Source organism: Lynx rufus, unplaced genomic scaffold, assembly GCF_022079265.1.
Source record: "Lynx rufus isolate CCGP_SWC_20201006 ecotype Redwood Valley unplaced genomic scaffold, mLynRuf1.p SCAF_7, whole genome shotgun sequence".
Taxonomy (NCBI): Eukaryota; Metazoa; Chordata; class Mammalia; order Carnivora; family Felidae; genus Lynx; species Lynx rufus.
This window is the reverse complement of record NW_025814889.1, coordinates 121029746-121056160: the sequence shown is the minus strand read 5'-3', so window position 1 is coordinate 121056160 and position 26415 is coordinate 121029746. Positions and strand designations below refer to the sequence as shown.

At 38.0% G+C, this 26415-nt stretch overlaps 1 protein-coding gene across 5 annotated transcripts in view; it reads right to left on the bottom strand.

Moving 5' to 3' along the window:
* Nucleotides 1–26415, bottom strand: part of NR1H4 (nuclear receptor subfamily 1 group H member 4) — a 56983-nt gene that overhangs the window by 2195 nt on the left and 28373 nt on the right. For 2 of the 5 annotated variants that reach the window (XM_047066846.1, XM_047066844.1), the window contains exons 3-7: nucleotides 23642–23794; nucleotides 21629–21762; nucleotides 19459–19557; nucleotides 19048–19147; nucleotides 15239–15385 (exon numbers count right to left, since the gene is read on the bottom strand). In XM_047066846.1, the coding sequence (XP_046922802.1) occupies nucleotides 15239–15385; nucleotides 19048–19147; nucleotides 19459–19557; nucleotides 21629–21762; nucleotides 23642–23794 (633 nt within the window). The remainder of the gene's footprint in view (nucleotides 1–15238; nucleotides 15386–19047; nucleotides 19148–19458; nucleotides 19558–21628; nucleotides 21763–23641; nucleotides 23795–26415) is intronic. The other 3 variants (XM_047066847.1, XM_047066845.1, XM_047066848.1) reach the window with 2 other exon arrangements.

The window sequence follows — 26415 nt, the reverse complement described above, 5'->3', positions numbered from 1 at the left end:
GGCCCAGTGTAGAACAAAGAGCAGAGCAGAAATCTGCTTCCACAGGACTAAAGCTTCCTAGAATAGGTAAACAGGTAAAGAGGGCAAAAAAGACCTCCGCCACACCCACCCAACATGGCGGAGAAGTAGGGGGATCCATACCTCCCGCATCTCTCAAACAAAGAAGTTCTGAAGCCAAAGGACTTTGAACCCCAACAGTCTGGAAGGAAAAGATACTGAATCTACCAGGAAGAAAATGGGACAACTTGAGAAACGATAGGTGGGTGATTGTGAATTGGGGAAGATAAAACAGGCTTCGTAGACATGGAGGGGAGGGATCCCCTTCTGCGGAGAGACAAAAGGCAGAGAAGGAGTGGCTGGGGAAGTGTAGGACTGTATCTGGACAAGAGAAAAACCTCCGACTGGGACTGAGAGGGATCCTCTCTCTAACTGCAGGGTTTTCTTCAGACTGCGGCCGGGTCCCTGTTTGTGCACCTGGGGAAGAGGGGAGCCAGCCCTGGGTTTGGGGGTAGATCAGGGGAGCAGTCTGCACTAGGAGAAAGTGGCCCCCTCTCAGGAGCACTGTGGGAAAAGACAAAGCCTGCCTGCACCCACCACCCCCAGGGCCCAGCGAGGTTGGCGGGGCAGTCCGCAGTAGGAGAAGGCAACCCTCCCTGAAGTGCTGCGGCACAGACAAAGCCAACTGAGACCACATATTGTGCCACACAGAGAGGCGCTTCCCCAGTGTCAGAGCGCATGGAGCGGGTCTTTGATTCCCAGCCAAGTCCAGGGTCAGGGGAGCTGGTGGAGCGAGAAGGACAGCCCCGTCTGGGCCCATGGCACAATGAGGATGACTCAAACGGAGTCCACCAGGTCCATGGAGAAGAGACTGGGGGATTGCCATTCCCCCCCCCACCACCACCAAGGCAGGGCTTCAGGGATCATCCGAGGGTCCCACAGTGGAGGCAGGACCAGCCTACACCAAACCATGCCCCTCCACACTGGGTAACTGTGTATCTACTGGAGCAAGACAGACCCTGTTTAACCAGATGGACAGCTCCTCTAGACCAGTGCTGCAGCATTGCCTGGATTAATTCCAGGTCAATTCTGGATATACAGATATATTCTCCCCACCATTTTTCCTCCTTATCTCTTCCCTCCTCTAGGCTGGTTACCCTGGTTATTGGTTTGTCTAAACAGACAAATGAAATCAAGGGCATCAAAATTGGCAAAGATGAAGTCAAACTTTCACTTTTCACAGACAACATGATACTCTACATGGAAAACCTGACAGACTCCACCAAAAGTCTGCTAGAACTGATACATGAATTCAGCAAAGTGGCAGGGTACAAAATTAATGTATAGAAATCGGTTGCATTTTTATACACCAATAATGAAGCAACAGAAAGAGAAATAAAGAAACTGATCCCATTCACAATTGCACCAAGAAGCATAAAATACCTAGGAATAAAATCTAACCAAACATGTAAAAGATCTGTATGCTGAAAACTATAGAAAGCTTATGAAGGAAATTGAAGAAGATACAAAGAAATGGAAAAACATTCCATGCTCATGGATTGGAAGAATAAATATTGTTAAAATGTCAATACTACCCAAAGCAATCTACACATTCAATGCAATCCCAATCAAAATTGCACCAGCATTCTTCTCGAGGCTAGAACAAGCAATCCTAAAATTTATATGGAACCACAAAAGACCCCAAATAGCCAAAGTAATCTTGAAGAAGAAAACCAAAATGGGAGGCATCACAATCCCAGACTTTAGCCTCTACTACAAAGCTGTAATCATCAAGAGAGCATGGTATTGGCACAAAAACAGACACATAGACCAATGGAATAGAATAGAGACCCCAGAATTGGACTCACAAATGTATGGTCAACTAATCTTTGACAAAGCAGGAAAGAATATCCAATGGAAAAAAGACAGTCTCTTTAACAAATGGTGCTGGGAGAACTGGACAGCAACATGCAGAAGAATGAAACTAGACCACTTTCTTACACCATTCACAAAAATAAACTCAAAATGGATGAAGGGCCTGAGTGTGGGACAGGACACCATCAAAACCCTAGAGGAAAAAGCAGGAAAAAACCTCTTTGACCTCAGTCACAGCAATTTCTTACTTGACACATCTCCAAAGGCAAGGGAATTAAAAGCAAAAATGAACTATTGGGACCTCATGAAGATAAAAAGCTCTGCACTGCAGAGGAAACAATCAACAAAACTAAAAGGCAACTGACAGAATGGGAAAAGATATTTGCAAATGACACATCAGATAAAGGGCTAGTATCCAAAATCTATAAAGAACTCACCAAACTCCATACCCGAAAAACAAATAATCCAGTGAAGAAATGGGCAGAAGACATGAATAGACACTTTTCTAAAGGAGACATCCAGATGCCCAACAGACACATGAAAAGATGCTCAACGTCACTCATCATCAGGGAAATACAAATCAAAACTACACTGAGACACCACCTCACGCCAGTCAGAGTGGCTAAAATGAACAAATCAGGAGACTATAGATGCTGGAGAGGATGTGGAGAAACAGGAACCCTCTTGCACTGTTGGTGGGCATGCAAACTGGTGCAGCCACTCTGGAAAATAGGGTGGAGGTTCCTCAAAAAATTAAAAATATGTCCATCATCTGATGAATGGATAAAGAAATTGTGGTTTATATACACAATGGAATACTACGTGGCAATGAGAAAAAATGAAATATGGCCTTTTGTAGCAACGTGGATGGAACTGGAGAGTATTATGCTAAGTGAAATAAGCCATACAGAGAAAGACAGATACCATATGGTTTCACTTTTATGTGGATCCTGAGAAACTTAACAGGAACCCATGGGGGAGGGGAAGGAAAAAAAAAAAAAGAGGTTAGAGTGGGAGAGAGCCAAAGCATAAGAGACTGTTAAAAACTGAGAACGAACTGAGGGTTGATGGGGGGTGGGAGGGAGGGGAGGGTGGGTGATGGGTATTGAGGAGGGCACCTTTTGGGATGAACACTGGGTGTTGTATGGAAACCAATTTGTCAATAAATTTCATATATAAAAAAAAAAAATTAAAAATAGATCTACCCTATGACCCAACAATAGCACTGCTAGGAATTTACCCAAGGGATACAGGAGTACTGATGCATAGGGGCACTTGTACCCCCAATGTTTATAGCAGCACTTTCAACAATAGCCAAATTATGGAAGGAGCCTAAATGTCCATCAACTGATGAATGGATAAAGAAGTTGTGGTTTATATATACAATGGAATACTATTTGGCAATGAGAAAGAATGAAATCTGGCCATTTGTAGCAACCTGGATGGAACTGGAGGATATTAGGCTAAGTGAAATAAGTCATACAGAGAAAGACAGATACCATATGTTTTCACTCTTATGTGGATCCTGAGAAACTTAACAGAAGACCATGGGGGAGGGGAAGGGGAAAAAAAAAAGTTACAGAGAGGGAGGGAGACAAACCATAAGAGACTCTTACTGAGACCAAACTGAGGGTTGATGGGGGGGGTGGGGGAGAAGGGAAAGTGGGTTATGGGCACTTAGGAGGGCACCTGTAGGGATGAGCATTGGGTGTTGTATGGAAACCAATTTGACAATAAATTATATTTAATAAAAAAAAAAAAAGACCTCCACAGCAAGGCAAAATTACCTGGAGCTAATCAGTAAAAACAAAAATAAATAAATACATACATACATACATATATACATACATACATACACACACACACACATATATACACACACACACACATATACATACATAAATGCCTTGTTAACCCTGAGATAGCGTCCTCCATCTGTCTTATCCCCTAGACAAGTTAAGGTAAACAGACATGGCACCTGGCACCTGCAGTAAACAGCCGTCTGCTCGGTGCTGCAATTTTGTTTTGTATTGACTGAAATCCCTAATACCACATATCTTTGAAAACCCCTTTCTCTCACACACTTCAGTTAATGATCACTGTTTTATTATCTCTTTTTGCACATCCATCACGTTTGTAAGCCTTCTGATCCTAATAAATATGGAGCAAGGACCCTTACTCGGGGCTCTTGTCTCCTCCCGAACATTAGCCTCTCTTGTATTCAATTCTGTGTCTGCTGTCTTGCTGGACAAGAGAGAACTCCAGAGTCAAAGTCTGTGACAATCTGTAATTAAGGTATAGGTAGCATCTTAAATAATCAACAAAAAAAATTATTGTTCTTAAGCCCAGAAGTATAAACAACTTGACTTAATACATTGGCTAGGATTCTTCTCAGTTCCAGTGCTTACTAGGGCATTGGTACTTGTCTGTTCTCTTCAAACTTACATGTCTAAAACCAAAGATACCATGTACAGAACTAAACTCCTCATCTTCCTCCAAATCCACCTCTTTCCTGATATTCCCATTCTCAGTGACATATCTTTACCCATACACTTTCCACTGCCTGACAACTGAGATTTGGCCCTCTCTCTAACCCAGTTAGGTGCCAAGTCCTATGATTCAGCATGATAACTCTCCCTAGGTGTTCTTTCTCCTCTCCACAACTCCTAGAATTGACTTAGTTTCAGTCCTTATTTCTTTTCATCTGGACTGCCTCCTCAGTCTTCAGTTTGGTCCCAGAATCACAAAATTCAAATCACACCCTGTCTCCTCAATTTTTACAAATCTTCAAAAACTCTCAGTGGCTTTTGGCATAAATGTTCTTCTTTTTTACATAGGAAGCTCCAAGACCTGTACCCACCCACTACTCACCTACCTGATAATAGTAGTAATAGTAGGATCCATATTTATTGAGTACTCATTATGTATTATACACTGTTCCAAGCACTTCTTATGCTATAATTCATTTAATCTTCCTAATACCTCATGAGGTAGGTGCTGTGAGGTTATCTCATTTGCCCAGAGAACCACAGCTCATGATTGGTGGAAACAATATTCAAACCATGGATAGCTAGCAGGCTCCAGAGTCCTGGCTTTTAGCTGTCACTAAGCTGTACAATCTTTCTATCACACAGCCTTTATTCCAGCCATGTTTAGCCACTTGGATCTCCGTAAATAATTCATACTGCTCAGTTTTGTTTTTAAATTTTTTTAGTTCATCTATTTTGAGAGGAAGAAAGAGAGCACACATGAAGGGGAAGGGCAAAGAGAGAGGGAATGAGAGAATCCCAAGCAGATTCTACACTGATAGTCCAAGCAGGGCCCACAAACTGTAAGACCTTGACTTGAGCCAAGATTGAGAGCCAGTTGCTTAACTGACTGAGCCCCCTAGGCACCCCCACACTGCTCAAGATATTCTACCTGGAATATCCTCTGTCTCCTTTATCTAGATGTAACTCTTCATAATTGAAGGCTCTTTTGTGTCACTTCCTCCACTCATTCAACAAGTATTAACTAGGTGCCTGCTCCTGTGCATGGCTCCATTCCAGAAAAGTTTTGACAGGGGAATTACAGAGACAGAAAAAAAGAAGGAGAAGAAGAAGAGGAGGGTGGGGGGAGGAAAAGGAGGAAGAAGGGAAAGGGAAGGGAAGAAGGGGAAGGAGGAGAAGGAGGGAAGGATTGGGGGAAGAGGAGAAGAAGGAGAAGGAAGAGGAAGAAGAGGAAAAGGAGGAGGAAGAGGAAAAAGAAAAAAGATCATGGGTGGGCAGGGGGTGGGGAAGACTGATACGACTTATGGATGAATTAAAATGAGGATGAGATTCCCTGAATTGTTCCACACTAAAATAGAATGCTGTATCCCATCCTGAAGCAGACCTAGAGACATACAGCTTTGGTAAAACCAAACTAGAATACATTTGGATTCCAGATGCTAAAGAACATAATTATCATCTAATATTCTGCTTCATAGAATCAGAAAGTCTAAATCCTTACCTTGAGAATAATCTAAAGAGTCTTCCCAAACTGAATCCCTGGTCTTCCTCTCTTTAGTCAAAATGCCACACTTTTCTCCCTCCTTGACTTTTGATTCTTTAATCTACCCAGTGGGCTCTCTTAACAACAGTGTCTTTGTTAAGCGATTTGGGTATTACATCATGTGGAAGATTCCAGCTTTTACAGATTGATCCAAATACCCATCACTGAATTAGATACAACTTAAAAATGTAGAAGGTGAAGTATGTGATCCTGGGAATACCAGTCCTGGTTTCCAACAAACATAGAGGTTAAGAGTTAGTGAGCCAGCTCTGAGTTTGAAATTTGACCTATGATTTGATCTTAGTCACAGAACTTAAACTCCATAAACCCCAATTTCTTCATTTGTGAAATGTGAATTATAACAATAGGAAGTTGTTATATTGTATGAGATAATATGCGTGGAGTGCTTAGCATAATGCCTGGTTAATAATAAACCCTCAATAAATGTTAGAGCAAATACTAATAATAACTATTATTGTTATTCAGGAAATTGGATTAATTTTACTTCAGTAGTTCATTTTAATCTCAGTTCATCTTAATTTTAGTTAGATTAAGCTCATGTACTTTTGTGTTTACAAAGCTACATTTTTGTTTTGTTTTTATATTCTGCACTTTCCTAGAGATGAATCCAAATTGGCCGATCAGAGATTTGCTTCAGTATTTTTCTAGGTGTTAAAGCTTAACTACATCTACATTTTCTTGGCAAGGTTGTTCTATTTCACTTTAAAAAAGAAAAATGGCAGTCTTTAGGCTTTCTTCAGCATTCAGGGACTATGCCCATCATATCTGGCTACCCAAAATAGTAATTAATGATTCTGCTATTTTTAAAAATAGTTTACAAGGATATGGGGATAATATTAAAGGCAGCTGATTTGAAAATATTTAAATTTTAGAAATTATCTTTGACTACCTAATTTCCTATTTTGTCTTTCTTTTTTTAATTTTTTTAAATGTTTATTTATTTTTGAAAGACAGAGAGTAAGCAGGGGAGGGGCAGAGAGAGAGGGAGACACAGAATCTGAAGCAGGCTCCAGGCTCTGAGCCATCAGCGCAGAGCCTGACGCGGGGCTCGAACTCCCGGACCGCGAGATCGTGACCTGGCTGAAGTCAGACACTTAACCGACTGAGCCACCCAGGCGCCCCATCTATTTTGTCTTTCTAAATCCCCATTAACCTACCAAAAATGCTACCTTCATTAGTGACCTCATTATTGTTAATAGTTTTCAGGAAAAAAAAAGTAAGGATGTTGGTTATGATTGTTCATCTTGTACATGTTCTACAAGCCAACAGTGAATATACATTATAAATGTAAGAAATAGAATTTTATAAAAATAAATTTCCTACAGGATAGATCAAATATAAATCTACTTTTGGAATTAGAGTTAATAATCAGAATTAACCACAGCACCATCAACAAAGGGGTATTTTAAGTGTTTACGAACCAGCAATTTCTAACCTAAGAAATGTAACACTAACATCATTCTGAAGGGGCAGTCTTTTCTTGATTTCCTGCCTCCTCCTTTCTGGAGACTTGCTTAAAGTTTGTTTCGTTTTTTGCTCTTTTGCCCAATTAGCTGATTTTTGGTCACAAGGGGGGGCTATTTTCTAACTTAAGGACAAAGACTACTGTGGAAAAGTGCAAAGTTGTAAAAAAAAAAAAAGTTTGTTTGCACTCCTGTTTCTTGTTTTGCCTTAAAAAAAAAAAAGAGGTATGTAATTTATAAATTATTTTAAAATCAGAAATATTCCTTGAGAGAAAAACTATTTGATAGAATTAACTCTGCTATTTGCAGTTATTTTGAATGTAAATGTCTTTCACTTCCTAATTATTTTCCAAGTTTTGACTGGGAAAAAAAATAAAGCAGAGGGATGTGTATGTGTGATACAAGAATACGTATTATGTAAGAAAATTCCCACCCCTTCATTGAGGGAAAGAAGAGGAGAAGAGGAAAGGAAAGAGTGTGTGCTGACAAACAATTTCTGAGATTGATAGTTTGGACCTAACTTTAAATACCAATAAAATTATATTTGTCATGTCAAAGATCTATTTGAATGAAAACTCATAAACTAAAATCTGTTTTTTAATATTTATTAAGTTAAAAAAATAAAATTCCTGGTATTTTAAATACCTCTATCTGATATATTATAATTGGTTTGATCAAGATAGACCAAGAATCTTATTAAAAATGATACTATTTGCTCAAAACCATATAATTTGACATTTTTCTAGAAATGACGCCGCCCCATAGCATAGAAGTTAAGGTATAAGTCTCTGACATGGCACACAAAGCAATGTTTGCTTTCTGCTTTCCTTCCAAACTAAGCTCTCTCCATCTAACTACTCCATCCAGTAGTTTCCCTATGAACTAATGACTTCCACTCTTGGTTCCTGAAGCTCATTCAGGTCATTGTCTACACAGCTTATCTACCTCCCCCTGACCCTAACCTTATGGCCATGTACTATGGCAAAGACAGATTGAAACTCCAGCCCAAGGTCTAGCCCCCGTTGGCCTCATTTCTCTTGTCAGAGGTTGGTTAGTCAGCGACAGTACAATTCTGACCAATGAGACAAAGAGGAGTCTACTCAGGAGCTCTCAAGAAAGATTTCTACACTCAGAAAGAGACCATTAAGTTTCTACATTGAGTTTCTTTTTCCTTTGGCCATTGTTGCACCACATGTGATGCCTGAAAATGCTCTGGCCAGGAAGAGAATCAGCCTGAGGGTAAAGCCAATACACCAAGAATAGCAGAGCAGAAAGATGAAAAAAGACCTATGTTTCTGATCATGTGTTGATCCCTTTAATTAACCAATTTTGCTGTCACCCTTCCTCTGGGTTTTTCATTTGAGTTAATGTCCTTACTTTTTCAGGCCATATGGAATTGGATTTCCTGTGATTGTCAGCCAAGAGCATCCTAACAGATAGTTCCTCTAACACATAAGATACATTTTTAATGTTTTCATGCTTTTGGGTCTGAAGTATAAGGTAGGATCCCTGTGAGGCTAGGACACACCATTCATTTTTCAAGGCAACATTCAAATTTTGCTTCCTCTGTGGAGGTTTCCCTGTCACCGGGAAGCATAATTATTTTCTCCCTTATGTAGGTTCAATTCTATTGCATGTATCAGAATTCATATCTCTTTCCCATTAGAGTGTGAAATGCCATAAAAAATTTTTATGCCAACAGGAACTAATGCTGTATTCCCAGTGCCTGACACACTGCCTGACCACTAAATGGTGCTCCATAGATGTTTCTTATCCACCTCTGTATTCTCAGTAACTATCATCCTACTGGAGACATGGTTAAGAATAACAATTGTTTGTTAAATTGGGCAATATTATGTTTTGCTAGTTCTTTGCAATGAAGGTCACATAGTTCTGAGATGTAATGGTGGCAAGGGAGGCCATTAGACAATGGAAACATTTTCATGGTGTTAAGAGATTGGACCCTAACCTCTACTTCAACTGCTAAATTCTACCTAGTGAGTCATTTGTGCCATACTGTTGGCCTTAAGTAAAAAGCTGCCATCAGATTAGCAATTCAAAAAATAACTACTTTCAGTATAAAAGATTTAATTTGAAATACTTAATAAACACTTTCCATTAGCCCAAGTGGTTAAAAGTTATCTGGCTAAATTAGATCTTACTGGTGCTTAGGAATTGCCAGTGTCTGGATTGTCAAGTTCCAGATTCATCTCAACAAAATTCACCAATTTTTGTATGACAAATGTGTGCCATGCACTATGATAACACTGGAAATAATCTTCTAGCAGTTAATGGATTAATGGAAGGGGCAGATACATAAATAAATACATAATGTCCAATACTGGACAAGTATAAAAGGCTTAGGGAATACAGCTGAGAGCCATTGAAAAGGCTGACTCTTGTATCAATTTAACACTTTCTCTTATTTTGAAAAAGATTTTTCCTACAGTTTGAATCCCAAATTTTTCCATGCCAAAACTACCACAAGACCACTATGAAAAACAAAATGAGAGGTGTTGAGAACTCCAAATTTTGACTTACACATTTACCTTTTTTACAAATATTCTGCCATTTGTTCTTTACATTTCCAACCCTTTTTTCAAAGTCAGTATCTGAACTGATAATCAGCTTACATCTTCTTCTTTAGAAAATTTAGTTCTTCCAATTGTTTTCATTTGTTACCAAAGCTAAAGCAACAAAATCATGTGTATTTAAAGAGCAGAGACATAAGCACAGTATACTACATAGAGCACACCTTACTATGCTACTGTAAACTAGTTACAACTCTACCATGCTAATAAAGATGTCTCATTTCTCTAACCTCCTTGATCCTATTTATCATTTACTTAAAACCAATTTCAAATTGCTACTCATTGCTTATACTTTCTCTCTCAACCAAAGGGCAGGAATCTGTGTTTTACTAGGTCTTTGTATTCCCTACTAGCTGATAGTAGAGCAAATATTAGGCCATGGTGAGTGAAACATATAGAAAGAGTACTGAGCTTTGAGTTGAATCACCTGTGTTCATCTCTTGGCAATCTGCTGATTAGTTGTGTGTCTTTGGGCAGGTCAACCGGCCTCTCTAAGCCTGTTTCCTCATCTATAAAATAAAAGCGATAGCACCCACCTTCTGGGGCCACTGTGAATACAATAAGATGATGTGTATAAAAGGAAAGCATTGAAAAAATCACAAGAGATATTGTCATCCTGATAAATACAAATAAATTGAATATTTCATTTATGTCTGTTATGGGGATCAAAAAAGACCAAAATATACCATAAATTTCAGTGGTTATTTATATTTGAAGTTAATAGAACAAGTTACATTGGTCTGTGAAAAGTTATTGCTCATTCTCTTAATGTTAAAATAGAAAATCATTCAATGTTAGCAATTATAGTGTTGTCATATTTTATCATATGATTATTCCTATTGTTAATAAGTATTTTAGCTTTAAAGACTAGTTTGCATAATACTACATTAGGAATAATATAATTGAGGCACTAAAATTATATGGAAACAACCCAACCACAGATTATGTCAGATATAATGTTCTGAAGCTTCAATTAACATATATAAACACTGTAACCCTCATTAATTAAATGTATCTCAGGAGACAGTATTTTTGTGTATGTAATTGAGAAAATAATAGCAAACAAAAGAGTATGAATATGAAGAAAAAAAGAAATTTCACATTGTATTCTTTAAAGACTTCTGTAGGCAAAAACAGGGCAACTTTGAGATGTTATGTTTCTCTAGAATTAAAGGTACAATAGAAAGAATATGTTATATTTGCACAAGAATAAAAAGTTATTCTGAAAGGTCATCTTGCAAGATCATGGTTCTATGTGGTGTGTGGAAGAGGCAATGTTCTGAAAATCCACTGGGAGAAGCAAATTCATAAATATTAATAAATGGAAGCATCATTATAGATAATAAAATATGAAGCAGCATGCAAGTTTGAATGGTTTTTATTGTTACAATATGTGGTTGATGTTTGGATAAAGTAATCTATTTGTGAACTGGAGACATGCATATTTATTTATACAGTTCTTCTTATGGAAAACTTCATTCTTGAACTTTTCTGAAATTTGCAAAATCACAAGTTCTGAAACCTATGCTAATCAGGCAAGTTTTTTTCTTTTTTATTACCTATTTTTTAGCCTGCAAGACCCTCACCATTTCTCACCTAGTTTTTGCACTGATTTCTTTATAGGGACCTGCTTCTTATCTCAATCCCTCCAAACTTTCCTTCATATTACTGCTCGAAAGATCTTTCTACAGTACTGGTATGGTCATGTCACACAGGCTCCGAACATTACAGAAGACTCCCCACTATATAAGAACTACATTAAACTACTTTTGTGGTGTTCAACATGCTTAAAAATCTAGCAGTTACTACATTTCACCTTCACAAATATTATTTTTAGCAATATCAAGGTATTTGTGAGTCCTCTACATGGATGCTCTCACATACCTCCTCATCTTTGCACTTGCAATTTCTATATTATTATAATTTAATGGATATATCTCTTGGAATGCCATTCTCAGGCTTTTGTGGCTTGACAAGTTCCTAACCATGACTCACTTGTCAACTTTGCAAGCCTTTTCTGACTCACCAAGTAAGCTCACACAGAAAGGCAAGCACATCTTTATGCTTCTATTTCATTTTTCAATTTTATGCTTCTATTTCATATTTCAACATACATTCCTCGTAGTCCTTATTACACTGCACCTTGATTTGGAATCCTTTGCTTATAGCTCTTTCCCACTAGTCAGTAAGCTCCCTGAGGACAAAGACATTTCCTCATCTCCATACCCTCAATAATCACACAGTGCTTGGCACAAAGTAAGTATTCATTGGATATTTGTTGATTGGAAAGATCTCCTTTAATGTGCCTATTGATCAGTAACTTATTTTCCTATCCTAATCAATGGCCATAAAGTTTCAGTTAAGATAAATAAGTTCTAGAGATCTACTATACAACATTGTACCTATAGGCAACAATTCTGTGTTGTACACTTAAAATTTTGTTAAGAGGATAGATCCCATGCTAAGTGTTCTTACCACAATAAAAAAAAATCAAGATACTCAAGGAGCTGCCTGCCTGACTGGCTAAACCAGCAATCAGAAATATTGATTAGTTAAGAGAAGGCAACCAGTAAGACTTATACAACTAGATGGTGCCTTGGAGGTTACCTGATTCAATTCTTCTCCCTTACTCCCAGCATCCTGGACAGATGGATGGAGGGATGGATACACACACACACACACACACACACACACACACACTGTACATTCCAGAACATGTAAAATAAAATCTGTCCAGGACAGGAATCTATATTTCTTTATAATACACTGTCTTTCAAAAGGTGAAAATCTCCAACAATCTATTTCTCAGATCCTTTCCCTTCTTTCCATTTCTTCTGGCAGCACATTCGTGAAACCTTTGCCTTCTGACTGGTGTCGCTGGAAGATTTGTAAAGCATGATGTTGATGTTTTTCCTCCCCTGCTCAAAAATCTTCAGTGTCTCCCTGTTTCTTTTTTTTTTTTTAGTGTTTTATTTTTGAGAGAGAGAGAGAGAGAGAGAGAGAAAGTGAGCAGAGGAGGGGCAGAGAAAGAGGGAGACACAGAATCCGAAGCAGGTTCCAGGCTCTGAGCTGTCAGCACAGAGCCTGATGCGGGGCTCGAACCCATGAACCATAAGATCATGACCAGAGCCAAAGTCAGATGCTTAACTAACTGAGCCACCCAGGTGCCCCAGTGTCCCCTATTTCTTATAAAATAAAGAATAAAGCCTTTAGCCCAGCATTCAAGGCCCTCAACCATTTGATTCTTTTTAAGAATTCTATTTCCCTTTAATGTAACCCTTAATCTAAATAAACTCAACTATTCATTCTTCTTTGGATGCATAACCTGGGCTTTCTTGCTTCAATCCTTTGCTTGGGTTGGTCCTTCTTTCTTGTACCTCTATCCTGAATATCCACATCTAATATCATTCAAGGCCCAGTTTGCCAGTGAAATCTTCCAGAGCCCTACCAACTAGGAGTCACCTTTCTCTCAGTTCTCTTCCACATTTTTTTTGTAACTACCTATGTAAAGTTCATGTCTTCCTACTAGACTATAAGCTTCATAGGAGAAAGAACACATCTGATTCCTCTCTTTACTGCCTCCATAGTCGCTTGCCCTTAAGTACATGTTAAACTAGTAAATCAATGATATATACAAATAATGCATATTTTAAATGTATATTCTTTAAATCTATCAATAATGATAATTATACTTTCAGTGTTTAAAAAAACACAATGACTATGGGATGGCTGCTTTTAAAAAATAATTTCCAATTTTTCAATTATTTTTCTTATATAACAAATGCAGAACTTCCTAAAAACTTTCCTTCCAACCTCTGTTCTAAAACACTGATTTTATAAGTACCTAAACTTTGTTCTAGTCTTTCATAGAAGGATACTTTGGGAAGAAAGGATCTTGAGACATCATTTCTTCTCATTCATCTCTCCCCTCCCAACCCATATAGAAAGTATCTCAGGAAAACAAGCACTTATCCTATTTTAAGACTATTTTATCCTATTTTAAGACTATTTTATCCTATTTTAAGATAAACTGCACAGAATTCCAGGAAATTTATTGCAATGTCTCTTAACCCTTTCTGTCGCAGTATTCCTCCATAATAAGTTCAACTCATACTATTATTTCATTTTGTCTCTTGAGAGACATGTAGCATAGTGGCTTAGACACACAGCTTCTGAAGTCAGACTTCCTGTCTGTCTCTGGGAAAGTTATTAACCACTCTCTGTGTCAGTTTCCTTATCGATAAATTTTGAATAATAATGGTACTTATTTCATAAGACTTTGCAAGATTCTGATGAAATCATGTATGTAAATTATTTAGAACAGTGTCTAAAACCTAATGATAATGATATATAAATTAAATGATATATAAATGTTGCTATTAGTAATTCTTTTTATTTTGCTTTGAATAGAGATGGATAATAGTTTGAGCCACAGTCTTTCATACATGAAGATTTTGAACAAGTGAATCTTTTTTTCAACTGAATAATCCCAACTCCTTTATGCTATGTTTTTCTATCTAATTTTCCAAACTTCTAAAAATTCCTCCTTTGGCCCTTAATCTTAGTATAGGACAAAGAGTATTTTTAGTATTTTGCTACTACAAGGACATGTGAAGCAACCGTCTAAAAGCCTCATCTAAGGGCACCTGAGTGGCTCAATCGGTTAAGCGTAAGACTTGAGCTCAGACTTCATCTCAGGTCATGATCTCACTGTTCATGAGTGTGAGCCCCACATCAGGCTCTGTGCTGACAGCCCAGAGCCTGGAGCTTTCTTCAGATTCTGTGACTCCCTCTCTCTCCACTCTTGCCCCACTCACACTCTATCTTGTCTCTCTCTCAAAAATAAATAAATATTTGGGGCGCCTGGGTGGCGCAGTCGGTTGAGCGTCCGACTTCAGCCAGGTCACGATCTCGCGGTCCGTGAGTTCAAGCCCCGCGTCAGGCTCTGGGCTGATGGCTCGGAGCCTGGAGCCTGTTTCCGATTCTGTGTCTCCCTCTCTCTCTGCCCCTCCCCCGTTCATGCTCTGTCTCTCTCTGTCCCAAAAATAAATAAACGTTGAAAAAAAATTTTTTTAAATAAATAAATATTTAAAAAATTAAAAACAAAAAGCCTCATCTATTTAACACATATCTTTTTAGAGTCATTAACCATACTAGTCACAATGCGAATGTAACTTTGCATAAGATAGGTAAGAAGCCTGCCTTCATGGAATGCTTACTTGCAGGAGCAAACTCTTTACCATTAACCAAATCACATACCACTCCTCCGAATTCTTTCTTCCAATAGGTCAGCATGTCCAGCTGGAAGCTTCTTATTGAAAATCTCAGCTGAACGGAGGAACATAGCTTCTACTGCAGACCCTTTCAGCAAAGCAATTTGATCTTCATGGTCCAAAGTCTGAAATCCTGGATGAAGATGATAATCAAATCAAGTATCAAGGAACTGTGAATGCTATATAACAATATTTCATCATTATCATCCCCATTGATAAAACATTTCCATAAAGTTATTTTGTAATTGTTTTAAGATTGGGTAGTCAGGTTGAGTCACTAAAAATCGATTTTTCTGTCCCAAATAGAAGCTGACTTTTATCTTATTGAGTAGGATTTGTTGTACAAGTTGGGTAAAAAAGAATGTCCTATCCACACCAGAAATACATATAATGGCAGTAAAGGCTGATTCAGATAAAGTAACTCAGAAGTTAGAAGCAAACAGATTCTCTTTTAGCCATTATATTAGTCACATCTGGTGATACAGGGTCAACTCTGAAGAATGGAAGCATCCACAGACCAGAAAAAAATCTTTACATGTATCCAGCCATGGGAAGGAATTGACAACCTGAAGGAATATAACACCACTTGGAAAATCCAAAGTCCTTATCCAGGCTTGTATGCCACAGTCTCCAGCAGCCTCTCTGACATCATTTCCTCCTCTTCCTTTCTCTCACTCACTGTGTTCCAGCCACACTGACTCATGGCCCTGCTGTGAACATACAAGTTTGCTTTGCCTCAGGAGTAAATGCCCTTCCCCAGCTATCCAAATGCTTTACTCCCCCCACTATATGCAGAGACCCTATATTCAAGGTGACCCTACTAAAATAATACTACTCCCCATAACTCACTAGCCCCTATCTGCTTTATTTTTTTAATGTTTATTTATTTATTTTTGATAGAAAGTGTGTGATCAGGGGAGGGGTAGAGAGGGAGACAGAGAATCTGAAGCAGAGTCCACACTGTTAGTACAGAGCCTGACGCAAGGTTCGAACTCATGGACGCAAGCTGAAGTCAGACACTTAACCAACTGAGCCACCCATTAACCCCACTAGTTGCTTTGTTTTTACTCATAGAATTTACCACTACCTGACATAAATTTATCTGCATATTTGTTCATCGTTTGCCACCTCAAATAGAGTATAAACTTCATGAGGGCAGAGACTTTGCCTGTTTTGTTCACTTTTGTATCCCCAGTACCTGGCACATAATTAATATCCAAGACTTATTTGTTGAATAATTGGATAACTGAATAAATGGGAAACAAACATAAGCTCCTATGCACATGTATACATACACATAACACACTTATGAAGATAAACTAATACCATCAGGGTCCAGATGGCTTAGAAAAGTATTAAATAGAAATGGGAGTTTAGAGAAGAGAGTAATGTTAAGGTTTAAGAATCACCATCTTAGGGGTGCCTGGGTGGCCCAATCATTTTAGGCATCCCATTCTTGATTTTTGCCCAGGTCATTATCTCAGGGTTCATGAGATCGAGCCCCGCATCATTTGTTAGGCCCTACTGACAGCATGCAACCTGCTTGGGAAATTCTCCCCCTCCCTCCCTCTAACTAACTAACTAACTAACTAACTAGATAAATAAATAAATAAATAAATAAATAAATAAATAAATAAATAATTCAACTTAAAAAAAAAAAGAATCACTATCTCAGAGCTCCTTTGAAGGCAGAAGCCATTCCTGCAGGGTCTCCAGCACCCTGGACAGTGTCTGGCACAGGTCATGCACCATGAACTACAAAATGAAATGATTCATCTCTTTAACCCACACGATTTCCTTATTGGTATTATATCACTATTACTGTTATTTTTATTAATGTTGTCATTTCCATAATTACTGTTAAAATATTAATTTTAACTATATTACTAGTACTGTTAAAATTTCTTTCTCAGGAGTTTTGGTCTTTTATTTCCTATTGTATTTTTTTTCCTTCTGTTTTCTCATTTTTAAAAGTTTATTTTTAAGTAATCTCTACAGCCAACATGGGGCTTGAAACTCACAACCCCAAGATCGAGTCACATGTTCTCCCAACTGAGCCAGCCAGGTCCCCCTGCTTGACTCATTAAACACACATTAATTATACTCTTTCTTCCCCCTCAGGAACTAGTCTAAGCACTGGAAATAAAGAGATGTGTTAGATATTGCTGTTGCTTTCAGATAAGCTACCTTTTATGAACAAGATTTTTTTCTTCAATTATTTTGTGGTTCAAGACCAATAGACCATTTGAACTGAAAACCTCTCTTTTCACAAACAACCAAAAATATATTTCTCCCTTTCCCAATTCCTCCTCCCACACCTTTCACTCTTGTATAATCTTGTTTTTGATCAAGATTCCCCTCACCTTAATTAGCATATAACAAATTAAGTTCCTCTTTCATTGTAATAAAGAAATGAGAGAATATTAATGTTAAAATGAAAATGAGAACTTCCTCCTCACATGAGTTTATGAGTTTATGTAGGCTTATGTCTATTCATGACACTTTAATAAAATAATAGCATGATGCTGGCCAAAGAAGACAAATTAACCTAATTAAAATCTTACATCAGAATTTACCTTCTATAATTTAATATTACAGTGCTGTGCTGTTATACAAGGTATTTATTATACTCTTCCAGTGCCTGGCTAGCTCAGTCGCTAGAGCATGAGACTCTTATTATACTCTTCCAGATCATAGAATTCTATTGTACTAATATATTTTTAAAACACCGAAACAACTTAAATCTATTGGCTGAGATAGCATTGATAATGTAGCCAAAGGAATTGGGAAGCTGAGAGATACGAATCTTGAATTCCAGTTTCTGTACTGGCCCCATCCAAATGACTATAGATAAATTCCTCTCCCTTGTCCCACAATATATTGTTCAGTAAGCTCTACTGATTTTTGAATCTCTCTTCATTTTGTTTCCTCTTCCATCTCCCAGTGCTGTTGCTTTATTTCAAGCCTTCTGCCTTGACTGGTGCAGTGGCATCCTAAATGATCCTAAATGATGCCTCTGGTCCCTCCTCGTTCAAATTCATCTTATACAAAACGGAACAAGTCATATCTGTATTAGCATAAATCCCATCACTTCCCTCTCAATATAAACAACAACAAAAAACCACCAAAAACTCTTTACCATTCAGGGGATGAAAATTAAATTCCTTACTTAAGCCCTTGTTAATTTGACACCAACTTAACCTTATGCCTAACCAAGGAGTCTACCACATTATGCTGTGGCCACATTGAATTTTTCCATCTCTAATAATCCTATTTTTGTCCATGCCTCATTATATTTTCACAAGTAGATCTCTCGACTTGGAAGGTTCCTTCTATTCCATACCACCAGGACAACTCCGTTTTCTTTTAGACCCAATTAAAATATGATTTTCTTTGAGGTCTCCCTGTCTTTCTCAGGTACAAATAGCAACAACTTCCTCTCTGTTCAAACAGCACTTTGTATATAATATTTTTATTATAGCCTTTCTTAAATCACTTCCCTTGAAGACACTAGCTACATGCTTAGTATAGAATACGTATCAACAAGTGCTTGTTAAATGAATAAATGCATGAATGACAACTTCACAAAGTCTCAATTTCTTAGTCTATCAATCTGGAAAAATTATTATAAGTGATTTGAAATATCCTATCTGGCTCTAACCATTCATGTCTATAGTAGTTAGACATATTAATTTAAATCAGATGTGAGATAATTTCTACTTTACGACCAACAGACCTGACTTTCTCAGTGTCACAAGAATATTGCACAGTATAGCATATACATGTAAAAAATACCTGGAAGTTTTTTTGTGAATTCTACGAGAATCTGTACATGACTGGTAGCCATTTCAGTTAAAATGAGAAAATTTTCTTCTGCACTGAATTCTTCTTTTAACTAAATTTTAAGAAGAAAAGCAAATGATTAATAAGTAGATAAAAGGATAAATCAAACACAAAATCATTAGACTAAAGAATAAGATTTGGATAATAAAATTTAAGATCGAGCTTATATTTTTCAGTTCCTTGGAGAGCAGTTACTATTACCAAGATAGATATGAAACGTCTGTTCTTTGTCTAATGCTGCTAAAAGTTTAAATGCATAACTTAAATTCTCAGCTCTAATTATTTCAAAGTAACAAATTCATATATAATTTATATAGAAAATATTAACTTTCAACCTATGCATTTTTAGATATTTGTACGTACAATTTTATTTGTTATTTCCTGAGGCATCCTCTGTTTGCTATATGAATCCATAATATAATGAAGAAGATTCTGTTGATCTGGGGTGAGTTCAGTTTTCTCCTACACTGGCAAAAAAATAAAAGGTATTAGGGAGGGTGGTTGTAATGTACTTTTCCTATATGCACATTCATCTGGAGCAAACTAATCTCAGAAATTATTGATAAAAGCCCTAAATATGGCAGGAACTATGCACTCTGATACAATGTGCACTGTAATGGCTTACTCTGGGTCCTTGGTCAAGCATATCACAATTCACTAAATGGGTCCCAAATTGTTCATTTTTCTATCTGTAAAATAGGGATAACAAAATATTCATTTCATGTATATCTTGGGGATAGAGAATAGTCTAGATTTGAACCCTATCAACCCCATTCATAGAGAAGTTCAGTGAAAGTTCAAGGTTTAGTCACTAAGGAAAAGTTCCCACATATAAAATAGAGAATCCAATTAAGAGCATTCATATAGGGCAGGAGTTGACAAACTATGGCCCATCTACCAAATCTACCTGACTCTACTGGAACACAACCACGTTCATTTGTTTATGTGTTATATACGCTACTTCTACACTAAAATAGCAGAGTTCAATAGTTGTCATGGAAACCTTGTAGCCAAAGCCTAAAATATCTGACCGTTTACAGAAAAAAAAATGTTTACCTAGCTCTGAAATAGAAAGTCATCAATCTGGACAATTCAGACACCAACTATCACTTTCTCCTTTACTAGCACATTTTGAAGAGTGTGGATAATTGTGTCAGCTCTTTGCTTCCTTATACCAAAAAGTGTTATTGATGAAGTACTATGGCGAAATAACACTTTGATATACAATTATTTTTTTCTCAAATGAATGCAAAATACTATACTTGGAAAACTAAATGTGGATGAAGTTTTCCTTGTTAGTAGTACAACCAATATTAAGAAGAGTGACTTAAATAATCATGGATTTTTGTTTTCTCAACTAATGGCAAATTAAAGTTCCTCCATATACCCTGTGGATTATCACAATGTGTTTAGTTAATCATCCAAGATGCTGTTCCTCTATTTTGTCTCAAGTTGTTCAAAGAACTTCTTGCATAAGAAATTTGAGCATAAGAAAATTGTGAATTCATTGGGAAAGGCTTCTCTCTGTTGTTCCACAGATGTGTATCCACCCAATTTTACCCATTGATAGGGACTAATCAGCAAACCTCTACTGAGTACATCTCCTTCCCACTGTAGGCCTCCCTTCTCAATGACAGGAAAAAGAAAAAGGTCATCAAAACTCAACCTGAAAAATCCATTCTATACACTGAACTAATTCTACTGGCAACCTCTTGGTAGTAGGAGTGGAATGGAGCCAGAGAAATGGAGAGCTTTCACTTTTTTACCTGATTAACTGCTATTATTTGAGTTTCTAGACCAAAGCAGGTATTACTTTCTTGATTAAAAAGAAAACTATTTAATACACAATTGAAATGAAATTCTGCTTGTGGCTGTGGCTCTAATTTTAAAGCCTCCCAACCAGATCACTGATGTGGATAACAAAGGCAAAAGAAATATAGAAAAAATTAAATTTCCTTTGCAGCCCATTGACAAGTACTTGGGACAGGCAAGGTAACCTTCCTCCAGGAACTCAACTGCCTCAATGTTAATACTTCACTAGAGGCAAAAGGCAACCTTTGCTTGACATTAGCCCGACCTCCAGGATCCTGTAAGTCTTCTTTAACATATAAAAATCCCTTTGGAAACTTCCTTTATCTCTACCCACCCCCAAAGATATACGTTAGCAATCAACCTCCAAGCATTTGCCCACTGATATACATCTGAAGGGTCTCATGACAAAAGTTTACTAGACAATATAAATGACCCCTGGAGATCCTGGACACTTGCTTACAAATTCCTTAGAGACTAACCTTATCTCTAACCCTCTCCCAACTTGAAAGTGTATAATCAGTCATTTCTCATAATCCCAGTGCTGCTCTTTGTGCCCACAGGTCCTGTCCCCATGCTTTAATAAAACCACCTTTTTTTGCACCAAAGACGTCTCAAGAGTTATTTGACTGTTCACTCCCAAGCTGCAACATTTCACATTAATCACTACGTGCCAGAAGCTCAGCTCCTTCTGGCTTTAGCCGACACCATTGCATGGTATTACCCTGCATGACTTAGTCGTCGAGGTCACTTGTCGCAAATCTCGACCTTCACTGTCTTCATTAATGGTCTGATCTGCATGCTGCTTCACATTTTTTCTTAGCCGTTTAGATTTACACTGAATTTCAGTTAACAAGCCTGACAAAATAAAAAACAGAGACTTCACCATGAAGTTCTAGTGGGTGCGTGGTCATGAGGCAGCTGATGTGTAGTCTGCTCACATCTGTGCAATTTGGCACAGAGCTAATTCTAGCCCTTTTGAATTTTAAGACTTGGACTTGAACAAGAAATGTATCCCTCTGTGAGTCCCACTTTCTTCACTTGTAAAACAGAAGTAATATCTACCTAAGAGTTTTGTGTAGATTAAGTATAATTGGGTCTTCTTTAAAAAAATGTACTTTATATAAAGAATTTGTAATACCAAAGCATTGTAGAAATGCAAGATATTCAGTAAATAAAAAGGGAATGACACCCTCCCTATTCCTAGCCTAGTGGGCCCTGAAAGCTAGTGTTTCACAACTAATACTATTCTCATCCATGTTTACATAACTGTACCATAAAAAGCATATTCAGTTTCACATTAAACACACATAAGTAAACACGTGCTGTGTAAAACAAATGTCAACATCCTTCAGAGAAAATTTTTAAATCTTGTTAATTTTCAGAACTGTATAAATTATTGAGGACATACAGATGAAAGTAAGTCAAGGGGACTTTGAAATTTTCTTCTGAATAATTATGCAATATCATCATTAATTTACACTTAACAGAGCTATAAAAAATAATGCAAAACAATCTTCCATAGTCCCATTTAACCTCCATATTCTCCAATGTTAATGAGAAATTCCAGGAATTTCTTTGTCCAGGGCATTTATTTTACAAGATCAGATGAAAGCTCTGCATCTGTTACTGGACAAGTTTGTGTTCATAAATAATATGATAGACTTCTATAAGTGGAGTGTTGAAAAATGTCCTCAGTGCTTCCATTGGAACAAGTTCATATTTAAGTGATGAGCAACATGAACCATCCAGTATCAAAGTAAGCGTTTCCATTGCAGGATTGGATTCCAGCAGTCATCCCTCTTGCATTCTCTTGTTTCATATGCTAAGAGGAGATAGTGATCATCTACTATAAAACTTTCATCCACCAGAGCTGGATTATTTACACTGACCTATTTTTCCCCCTCATGCACACATTATTTCTCTGGGTCCATCCCAGTTGCTTGTACAGTTTGGGAACAATAGAATTGGAGTCACCTTCCAAAGGCTTTTTATTCCATGTGGCATTCCCTCCCTGAATGTTATCATCCCCTTGGTGACATTTGTTTGTCATTTGTTTTTTGAGGAGGAATGGGCCATATCTCAAAATCTGAGTGGTCTGTAGAATTTGCAGAATGAAAAATTAATACATTATATACTAGCATGCATTCCAAATTGATGAAGATTATGGTTCCTCACAAAGCCAGCAGTTAATACAGTGTCTCTTTATCAGATCAAAGGGCCAAATTATATTAAAACTCACAGTAGTTAATTTCCTGTGTAAACCTATACAAATTGGTTCAAAGCTGCACTAAGAGAAGAAGGACTACTAATAAAATGACTTGGTTTAAAACTCTATTTAGACAATTCAGAGGCAGTTATACTTTATAAAGCATTCTTAATCTTTCCCACAACTGTGAATGTTTATGCTAATTAAACAATAAGAAAGATATTAAATCACATTTGGAGAAAACTTTTAGACTGCTATCATTCTTGGAAGCTACTGTAGATTAATGCCACCTCACTCCACATATGATTCCTTGCAACAATGAATAACAAAAAACTGTTTCTTTCAGGTGAACAAAATGCTCTTTAGCTGACACTTTGGACAATTTCAGTGGTTCATTACCCTTTTCAAGAACTTTGATGGCTTAGTAAATCCCTTCTTTAATATGTGAAGTACCATTCTAATCATGTGAGTTACCTGCCATCTGCCTCCTTAGATTTTTAGTGGAATTTAATTGCTTGATGTGAATACCTGTATACATACATTCAGCCAACATTCCCATCTCTTTGCATTTCCTTAGGCGACACTCTTGGCACTTTCTTCGCATGTACATGTCCATCACACAGTTGCCCCCATTTTTACACTTGTACACGGCATTTTTGGTAATGCTTCTCCTGAAGAAACCTGTGAAAGAAACACAGAAAGGAATAAAAACTATCCTAACAACTTCCACTCAGAAAAACATATTAGGATTAAGGGATGCCAGAGCATTTTCTCAGGAACCCCCGGCAAACACCCAGGCAATCTTCAGGTGGACTGGTGACAGATAACTTCAACTGCACTGTGACTTCCAGAAGCCTGCTCTTTTCAATCTCTATCTCAAAGATAAAGACGTGTTTGAACTGTAGCCTCTCTTAGAGAAAATCTTGCTTTTTTTTTTAAGAATGGTTACTTTCATTACATCTTTACTGGAAGACCATTGTGTTCCAGTGAGCTCTAGATGCTGGTGGTCCGAAGGTGAGTAAGTCATCCCTGCCCTCTTTGAGTTTACAGCCTAGTGGAGGGCAAAGCCATGCAAGCAATCAAACAAGTGAAATTAGGTGTTCCTGGTCTGTGCTGGGACTGAAGAGGGAGGGAGAATGGTCCGTTCTGGTGAAGAGATCAGACTTGGAAGCAAGTGTTGTGCTAATCCTTGCAAAACAAGTTGCTGTTTACCAGGCAGACTGGGAGAGGTCACATTCAAGGTTTCAGTTCAGTTCTTAACATGCCCAACCTAGTGCAGTAATACAAATGCCAATCTTGATTTAAAAGCAAACATCTCCCCTGAGACGGTGGAGCCACCATTGCCAGCCTGCAACAGTTAAGCTGCAGGTGGGGAGGGAACACAAATGCCTTTCTTTCAGTTTCTTTTTTCTCCCACTTTCTACTTTTACTCTTCATCCTCCACCTGGCTAACCATAATTTCTGACACTTCCAGACTCAAGGTGGAGTGTGAATAAGGAGAGGATTTGGGGAGGCATGGGAAGAAGTGACAGGAAAGTGCTTACTTGGCTGGCTTGTGCCCCGCAAGTTTCTGAAATTGACTCCTTCTCTCTTGGAGTTGGGTTCTTTAGAGAATGCCCACCACTGGGACCCATTCCTTTGCAAGTCCTCAATGAGGACAAGTACATCTCTATTCTAGCCCGGGGCTTCTATCTCCTTCTTCTGCATGTAGGAATTTGGCAATTCACCACCATCCTCTGTACTCTGGGTCCCTCCATGTTGCCTTCTTGTCATGAGCTGATGATAATGACCCCTTGCCAGCTTTTTTTGGTCCAGCAAACTGCTGGGAGGAGAAATCTCTCCCACTTACCCATAAGCAGTCAGCCACCATACCTCCTGCCCTTTCAACTTCTCAGGTGAAAGTCAGATGCCAGTCTCCTGTGTCCCTCAGCCGTAAGGGATACGTATCAATCTCCTCAAGGGATCCTATTGAAGACCCTTTCATTGCGCCTGGGGCAGGAGGGCCTCCTTACTGTATAGATTACACCTGAGAAGGGTGGGACACGTTCTCCTAATTCTCACAAAAGTACCATACTTTCAGTGGTGGTCCCCAAGGCAGACATCTGTATCCCATCTGCCCACTCCTTTGCAGTGGGGAATGGGATCTATAGCACACTAGTCACATGCTCCAAAATCTTTAAAGACTATACTCTAGAATTTCCAACTCCTGCACACTTCATACCTCAAACTAGGTGAGGTTTTAACCATTTCTTGACTACTGACTACAAGATGGGCTCACTTTGGATGTAGCTACTAGTGCCAAAACTGAGATAGCAAGAGTCTTTCCTATTTTAACAGCCTGTCAGAATAATAGCTAACATTTATTAAGCACTCACTAGCTTTTGTTCTATTTCACCTGTATTTAGTTATTTAAACTCCATATCAATTTTATGATGAAGATAATATTATATGTCCCCATATTACAGTATGTGGGGAAAACGCACAGAGAAATTAAGCATTTTGGCCATGATCACATGGTTAATAAGTGGATTAGGAGGATTCAAACCCAGGCAGTCATGGACCAAAGGCCACACTCCCAACCACTATATCATAATTGTCTCTCTTAGGTTACAAGAGAATAGAATAACAATATTAAGTACCTACCACCTGAAAGCTACATTCTCCAACCTGGGAGACGTCCAGATAAATAAGACAACCCTTGTCCTCAGAGTTTCCAACTTAGAAGACAGAGAAGAAGTACATTTACAGCATAATATAAGATAGAGTGATAGGATAGCTAATTAAGTAATAAATAATTGGAATGTAGATGAAAAAGTGATCATTTCAAGGCCACATTATATGCTTATGAACATACTGTCACATTCAGAGGAGGCAGCAATTCCATCACAGACATGGAGATTTGTATATTTGTTATGACAATTTTTCCTGCAGAAGGCAATAAAAATTTGTTCTAGTAAAATAAATATGACAATGTCTCAACACCTAGAAATCAAGTGTCTTGAGAGGAAAAGGCATTATAGGGTCTAGGAATGGCCCTGATTAATTCCAGGTAGGGGAAATCAGAGAATTCAGGAAGGAGTAGAATTTGAGCTGGATGTTGAAGAATAAGTAGAGTTTTGAAAGATGGACTGTGAGGGAGGAAGCACAGTCTGGGAAATGAGAAAAGGCAACAAGTTATGGAAATTCCAGGGAAGAGTGGATAGTCTATTTTGGTGGAAGGGTAGAATGAAGGGAGAATTAGTGAGAGGTGGGTGAGGGCATGTAGTGGGACAGAATATAAATGCCCTTCAATGCCACAACTG